This window comes from Corapipo altera, unplaced genomic scaffold (assembly GCF_003945725.1).
Source record: "Corapipo altera isolate COAL_440 unplaced genomic scaffold, ASM394572v1 61400, whole genome shotgun sequence".
NCBI classification, from domain to species: domain Eukaryota; kingdom Metazoa; phylum Chordata; class Aves; order Passeriformes; family Pipridae; genus Corapipo; species Corapipo altera.
Window position 1 is genome coordinate 2492 of NW_020885721.1, and position 7623 is coordinate 10114.

The 7623-nt window shown below is 65.9% G+C and overlaps 2 protein-coding genes across 2 annotated transcripts; one reads left to right on the forward strand and one right to left on the reverse strand.

The window, feature by feature from the left end:
* Nucleotides 1–345: 345 nt before the first annotated feature.
* On the forward strand, nt 346–2164 carry PRR15L (proline rich 15 like). The gene is made up of 2 exons (XM_027631898.1): nt 346–497; nt 1370–2164. The coding sequence occupies exon 2, from the start codon at nt 1371–1373 to the stop codon at nt 1668–1670; it is 300 nt and encodes a 99-aa protein (XP_027487699.1). The 5' UTR covers nt 346–497; nt 1370; the 3' UTR covers nt 1671–2164.
* Nucleotides 2165–4058: 1894 nt separating this feature from the next.
* PNPO (pyridoxamine 5'-phosphate oxidase) lies at nt 4059–7100 on the reverse strand. Its single transcript, XM_027631897.1, has 7 exons — nt 7011–7100; nt 6215–6339; nt 6028–6127; nt 5315–5368; nt 4770–4898; nt 4622–4692; nt 4059–4546 (listed from the first exon to the last, which is right to left on the reverse strand). Exons 1-7 carry the CDS (start codon nt 7053–7055, stop codon nt 4381–4383), a joined length of 690 nt encoding a protein of 229 aa, XP_027487698.1. The 5' UTR covers nt 7056–7100; the 3' UTR covers nt 4059–4380.
* Between the last annotated feature and the right edge of the window lie 523 nt (nt 7101–7623).

Consider the following 7623-nt stretch of genomic DNA (forward strand, 5'->3'; position numbering starts at 1 on the left):
TCTGCACTTCTCGAGGGACCCGGGACGTGCCACCCCCAGGTCCAGAGTTGGGGAGCCACCAGCTCGTCCCCACGCGGGGACACGTCCCGTGGGGACACACCCCGTGCGGGGACACCCCGGGGGGAGCAGCGGGAGGCACGAACCGGCCCCGTTTCGGCCGATCCCACCGGGAACAGGAGCCCTGGACCCCTGAGCTGCCCGACCTCGGGTCCATGTGCCACCTCGGGGCCGTCGGGGCGGTGGTGGCCACCCGGGGTCACTCAGAGCCACCCAGGGCCACCCGGGCGGCGCTGGCACCGCTCCCCGTCATGAATATTCAGCCGAGCCTGGCCCGGCCCCGCTGTTTGCTCCGGCAGGAGGGGTTTGGGAGCGGGTTCACCTTGACGGGAACACCGGGACGGCGGCAGGTGAACGGCACCTGCCCGCGCCCCCCGGCCGGGACACCCCCGGGACACCCCCGGGACACCCCCGGGACACCCCGGGCGTGGGAGCAGCAGGTACAGGGACGGGGTGTCCGAGGTCGGGACGGGGTGTGGGAACCCCGGGGACACTCCCGGGACACCCCGAGGACACCAATCGGGGGTGGCCCCACCTGGCTCTGGCACGGAGGGGGGGCGTGGGGGGGGACACAGGGGCCACCACCCCACTGGTGGCCCTAATTTTTGTGACCTCGCCCCCATTCCCAGCGGGGACAAGGGGGTTTTTTTTATCCCCCCAAATTGATGCCAGGGGGTGACAGCGGGGAGGGGCCGGGCAGGGAGGGAGCGGGGGTGGCCCAGCCCCGCGGGGGGGACACGGGGCCGCGCCGACCCCCGGGATGGGCACAGGGCGCCGGGAATCCCGTCCCTGCCCGCGGCCAGGGAAGCCTTTGGCTCCTCCGCCTTCCTGGGTTCCTGCCCTGGAGCCACGCGCGGCTCCGGGAGCCTTCCTGGATCGCTGGAGCCTTCCTGGAGCGTTCCCGGAACATTCCCAAGCCTTTCCAACGCTCCCGCCCGTCCCCTCCAGCGAGAGGCAACCCCAACCCCGGGGTGGGACCCCGGCCCCTCCCCAGCTCCCACCTGCTCCCAGTTCCTGTTCCTGTTTGCTCACCGGGCTCCCTCCCTGCCCCGCTACACGTGGCTGATAAGGCACCTCCCGGGCGCTGCCAGCGGCCTTTTCCCGGCGCCGCGGAATTCCCAAGGCATGGAGCATCCCCTCCTGGTACCCGCGGGGTCCTCCCCCAGCCCCGATCCCACGCGGATCCCACCGGGGAAGCACCGCAAGCGAAGCCAGCGCCGGCTTCCATCCCTCTGGAATCACATCCTGGGGGTCCAAGGAACACCTCCCCCCCCCAGGAGAGAGCACGACCCTCCCCAAATTCCCGTTCCAGGATGGCCGACAGCCACGGCTGGTGGAAGCTGACGTTCCTGAGGAAGCGCCAGGCAGCGCCCACGGTGCTCTACGAGACCCCCGACGGCCCCGCGGCCCCCGGGGGGGACCCCCAGGAGGGCACCGGCCCCGAGGGACCCCCCGGCTTCGCCGCCCGCCTGGAGAAGCTCGTGGACAAGAGCACCAAGGGGAAGCACGTCAAGGTCTCCCACTCGGGGCGCTTCAAGGAGAAGAAGAAAGTCAGGGTGACGCTGGCAGAGCACCCGAACCTCTGCGGGGCCGCCGAGAGGGAGGAGAAGTGACCCGGCGGGATGTCACCCTCCGGCCACCCCGGGAATGCCGATCCACGCGGCCCCGGGAGGAGAGAGGACTCGGGATGGGGTTTATCCCAGGGATAATCACGGACCCGGGATGGTTGAGCCCGTCCCTCCCACCGCCCCTCCCCAGGCTGACTGGTTCATACTGGGATGAGGACACTCCCCCCGAGCCCAGAGCCCACCCAGCTCTGCCCCCATCCCATTCCTGATCCCGAGCTCCCAGTCCCACGCCGCGTCCTTGCCAAGTGACCCCCAAAACTCGGGATGTGACACTTCCCTGCCCCGCTGGGCCAGTCCCCCCCCGAGCTGCCTCCACGGGGGGCTCCCGGGAGGAGCAGCATTCCTCAGGGAATCACTCCCCGCTGCTGGAAGGGGGGAGCCGACCCCGGGGGGCTCCCGGTGGGTTGCTGGGGGTGTTGGAAGCTCTGGCACTTGCTGCTAATTAAGTGCTGTTAATAAACCAGGGAGAGCTCAGCACATCCCTGGATCCAGCCTGGCAGGGTGGGAGGGCTCTGGATCCTTCCAGGACCCCACTGGGAGCAAAGCCATTCCAGGGAATCCCTGACTCCGTGGCAGTGGAAGCAGAGGCAGCTCCAGGGAGATCTTGGTGGATCCCAGACCCCGGGTGGGAGGGCTCTGGATCCTTCCAGGACTCCAGCAGGAGCAGAGCCAGCCCGGGGAATCCCTGACCCCGGGGCAGTGGAAGCAGAGGCAGCTCCAGGGAGAGCTCAGCACATCCCTGGATCGAGCCTGGCAGGGTGGGAGGAGGGCTCTGGATCCCTCCAGGACCCCACTGGGAGTGGAGCCATCCCGGGGAATGCCCGATCCCCCGGAGCAGGGACACGCCGGGGTTCCAGGGACACGGGGGGGGGGGCGCCCGCGGTGCCCTCCCTGCCCCGCAGGGCGCGGCCGTGCCCCAGCTCCGCAGGCTCCGAGCACTTCCCAGCTCTGACAAAAGCCCGGCGGGTGCCAAGTGCCCGTTTCCCGGCACGGGGGCAGTGCCAGGGCCGTGTTTGCTCTCGGGCTGCTCTTTGTCCCGGGAAGGGAGCGACGAGGGAGAGGAGGGAGGAGCCCGTGGGATCATTAACATCCATCCCGGGGGGTTTGGGCTCGGGTCCTGCTCCTCCTGCCGGGACTGGGGGGGGGGGGCCCAGCCCCTTCCTGGGACACCCCGCTGTCCCCTCCTGTGCCTCTGTCCCCTCCTGTCCCTCCCAGTGCCGAGGGATGGGCACGACTGGGAGGGGCTGTGACAGCGGCACGGGGGGGGGGAATGTGACAGCCCCCCTTCCCCCCATTCAGGGTGGGAACCACATTTGGGGTGGCTTGGGGTCCCCCAGACCCTCTCTGGGGTGGTTTGAGGCTCTTCAGGAGCAGGTTTGGGGGTTTTGGGGTGGGGGAGCTTTGAGGGGTTTTCGGGGTGGTTTGAGAGTCTCTAGAACCTCTTTGAAGGTCTCCAGAACCTTTTTGGGGGCTTTTTGGGGAAGGGGGAGGGTGTTGAGGTTCTTCAGGGGTGGTTTTGGGGCTTCTTAGGGTGGCTTGAAGGTCTCCAGATGATTTTTAAGGGTGGTCTGAGGTTCTCCAGGGACGCTTTTGAGGGGTTTGGGGGCTTTATAGGGGAGGTTTGATGTTCTCCGGCTCCATTTTGGGGTGGGTTTAGTTTTTAGTTTTAGGGTTTTACCCTATTTTAGGCCAACTGAAGCTGGGTTTTACCCCATTTTGGGGTCCCTGACCCCTCTTTTCCCAGTGATATCCACATGTGGTTCCCACGGGGGGAGCACGATCCAGAGGCTGGGATGGCAAACACGGAGCAGGGAAGGAGGGGGAAGGTTATCAGGGCCTGGTTTCACTGGGATGTGACCCAGTGCCGGCTCCAGGGCTGGGATTCCCGGCTGTTCCAGGAGAGCCCGGCCCCGTGTGGGTAAAAATTAACCCAAAACCTCCTCGGGGACATCCGGATGTGATTTTTCCAAGCTCAGCTGGAGGAGGAGACAGGGGGAGGGTTGAGGGAGAGGTCCCACGGTGCTGGGACAGAACCAGGGGTGACACCGTGGTGACATTAATGAGTCAATCAAACAAGAGCAAGAATACATCAGGAATTGAGCACATTCCATGATTCCAGCTAAAACAGGATTCCAGCTAAAACACGGAGCACAGGCAGTGGCAGGACTGGTGCTGGAACAGAGCCAGGGGTGACACCGTGGTGACATTAATGAAATAAATCAATTAAACAAGAGCAATAATACATTGGGAATTGAGCACATTCCATGATTCCAGCTAAAACACGGAGCACAGGCAGTGGCAGGACTGGTGCTGGGATAGAGCCAGGGGTGACACCGTGGTGACATTAATGAGTCAATTAAAGAAGAGCAATTATTGGGAATTGAGCACATTCCATGATTCCAGCTAAAACAGGATTCCAGCTAAAACAGGATTCCAGCTAAAACACAATTCCAGCTAAAACATGGAGCACAGGCAGTGGCAGTGGCAGGACTGGGGAAGGGAGGGGATCACTGGGGTCACAACTGGGGTCTCTCCACAATCATTAACACGATTAATTAACCCCCAGCAGCGCTGGGGGAGCGGATGCAGACGAAGGCGCCGGGAATTCCCGGAGCTCGGGATGCGATTCCCAGCACACCACGAGGGGCAGGGAGGGGGGTGGCTCTGGCACAGGTGGCATTCCAGAGCGGGATCCTCAGGGGGAGAAGCGCTCGTAGACCCAGTCCCCGTGGCCGGGGTGGGTCATGGCCCCCAGCGGGGCCGAGCGATCCCGGAGCCTCCGGAACACGATCCGGTCGTGCAGCCGGTTGGTTTGGCCCTGCCAGAATTCCACCACCTCCGGCTCCAGGATGTACCCACCCCTGGCAGGGGCATGCAGGGCGTTAGGGGGGCGCAGGGGGTGATGAACCCCCTGCTCACAGCCCTCCAGGACTCACCAGTAGTGCGGTTTGGGCACCGTCGTGTCCCGGAATTTCTCCTCCAGCTCCGCGTTCCTCTTCCTCAGGTACTGCGGGAACGGGGAGGGGTGAGGGGGGCGCTGGATGGGGCAGCCCCTGGTGGTTCCCTCGGGAAGGGCGGGCTCACCTCCCGGTCGGGGATGACGGAGCTCTGCCTGCTCACCACGGCCCCGATCTGGCTGCTCCGGGGCCGGGAGTAGAAGTAGCGCTCGGATTCCTCCTCCGGGAGCCGCCTCACGGAGCCCTCCACCCGGACCTGGGGCGGGAACGGCGGCTCAGATCCGGGCAACGGCTCCCAGGGGGCTCCCGAACCCCATTCCCTGACTGCTCCCCCCAAAACACAGGCACCACCATCGCCTGGGACCTGGACAACAGCTCCAAAGGGGCTCCTGAGCACGGAAACACCCCATTCCCTGACTTTCCCACCCCATTCCCTGACTTTTCCACCCCATTCCCTGACTTTTCCACCCCATTTCCTGACTTTTCCACCCCATTCCCCTGACTTTCCCACCCCAAAACACGGCCACCCCCCATCACACCTCACCCTCAGGGGGTGGGACCCATCCAAGTGTGACCCCCCCATGCTCTGTGGGAGCCCCAGGATCCCCCTGGACACCATTCCAAGGAATCCTCTGTGCTCCCCCCACCCCTCCAGGAGACCCCCCCCCTCACCTGCCGGCTGAGGGGCTCCCAGTAGAAGACGAGGGAAGCGAAGGGATTGGACTCCTGGGGGGAAGAGGAGGGAGCTGTCAGCGCTCCCACAGCATTCCCAGCTCCAGAAATCCGGGAAACCCCGGGATCTGCTGCAGCAGGAGGTGCCCCCACGGGGTGGGCATGGCCTTAACCCAAAACGGGGCTGTTTGGCATCACAGGGACGGTGCAGAGGGGCTGGGAAGGTGCTGCCATCCTGGGGAACCCCCAGAGCCCACCCAGCACCCCCAGTGTCCCCCCAGCACCCCCAGAGCCCACCCAGCACCCCCAGTGTCCCCCCAGCACCCCCCAGTCCTCCAGAGTCCCTCCACCACCCCCAGAGCCCCCCAGTGACCCCCCATACCCCCAAAGCCCCTCCAGCACCCCCAGAACCTCCAAGCACTCCCAGAGCCCCCCCAAGAGCCCCAGTGTCCCCCCAGTACCCCCAGCATCCCCAGCACCCCCAACCCCCTTGGCACCCCCAAAGCCCCTCCAGCACCCCCAGAGCCCACCCAGCACCCCCAAAGCCCCTCCAGCACCCCCAGAACCCGCCAGCACCCCCAGAGTTCACCCAGCACTCCCAGAGCCCCCCAGCACCCCCAGAACCCACTCAGTACCCCCAAAGCCCCTCCAAGAGCCCCAGAGCCCACCCAGCACCCCCAAAACCGCCCCCCAAGCCCCCCCTGAGCCCTCACCAGCTCCTTGCCCTTCCTGCTCTCGTGGTTGGTGAAGAAGCGGAATCCGTCCTTCCCGAATCCCTTCAGCAGCACCATCCTGGCCGAGGGCTTCCCATCCCTGGAAAGGGGGGGAGGTGAGGACAGGACAGGACCCCCACCCCCCAAGGCCAGGGGACCCCCGTGTCACCCCCCCCCCCGGTGTCACCTGGAGCAGGTGGCCAAGCACATGGCGTTGACCTCCCCGATGTCCGGGCACTCCCGAGCCTCCTGGAACCAGGCTTGGAATTGTTCTATGGGATCGTGGGACACCAGGTGCTGCTCCTCGAAGGCCTGGGGACACGGGGGGGGGGGACAAGTGTGAGGCACGGGGGGACACACCCTGGGGTGTGGGGACACGGGGAGGGGTCCCGCTGGATGCAGGGGAGGGGGTGACACCGGCACAGGGGGAGCTGTGAGGGGAAGGAGGGGGAACCCCAGGGCTTTGGGGACAGTCTGGGGGGTCACCCATGGTCTTGGGGACAAGTTAAGGGGTCACCTGATGTCTTGGGGACAACCTGGGGGGGGGTCACCTGAGGTCTTGGGGACAACCTAGAGGGTCATCTCAGGTCTTGGGGACAGTCTAGGGGGGTGACCTCAGATACTGGGGTCAACTTAAGGGGTCAACAGAGGTCCTGGGGACAAATTAAGGGGTCACTCAAAGTCTTGGGGCAGCTTAGGGTGTCACCCCAGGCCTTGGGGACAGCTCGGGGTGGGGGGGGTGCCCTGGTCCTGGGGTCACTGCCAGCACGGTGGGGGGGTCCTGAGGGCCTTGGGGACATCCTGGGGGTGGTCACCCTGGCTGGGGGGGTGTCCCCGTGGCTTGGGGACTCACTGGGGGGGGGGGCTGAGGGGGGGATACCCCCGGCGGGGGGGTTCTCTTACAGAAGGGGGGGGTCCCCGGGCCCTGGGGACACCCTGGGGGGTCCCCCCGGGCCAGTCCCCCCCGTGTCCCCCCGTCCCACCTCGGTGTCCCCCCGGTATTCCTTGCGCAGCCCCTCCAGATCCATCGCCAACGACCCGCAGGGGCCTCCCCCGCGCCGGGGGCGGGGCCAACCGCGGCCGCGCCTCCACTCGGCAGCCAATAGGAAGCGGCGGAGCTGGGAGTGCTGGAAGCCGATTGGAGGAGGGGGAGGGGGCGGGGCGAGAGGACCCGGAAGTGGCGTCGGGTATAAACAGACACGTGGGGGGCTCTTAAAGGGACAGAGACCGCGGGAGGGGGGGACATGGGGACTTGGGGACAGGGAGGGGGGACGGGACATGGGGGGGTCTGGGGGACAGTTTGGAGAACACTGAGGGCTGGGGGACACAGGGATTTGGGGACAGTGGGGACAGGGAAGGTTGAGCAAGACATGGGGCTGGGGGGCATTGGGGGACACGGGGCAGGGGGGACACAGGGATTTGGGGACAGGGAAGGTGGGGATGGGATATTTGGGTCTGGGGGGGATGGTGACAAGGGACAGGGGCTGGGAGATGGGGGGGACAAGGATTTGGGGACATTTGGGAGAGGGAAAGCGGGGACAAGGCTTGGGGACAGTTGGGGACACTGGAGGGAAACAGGGATTTGGGGACACTGGG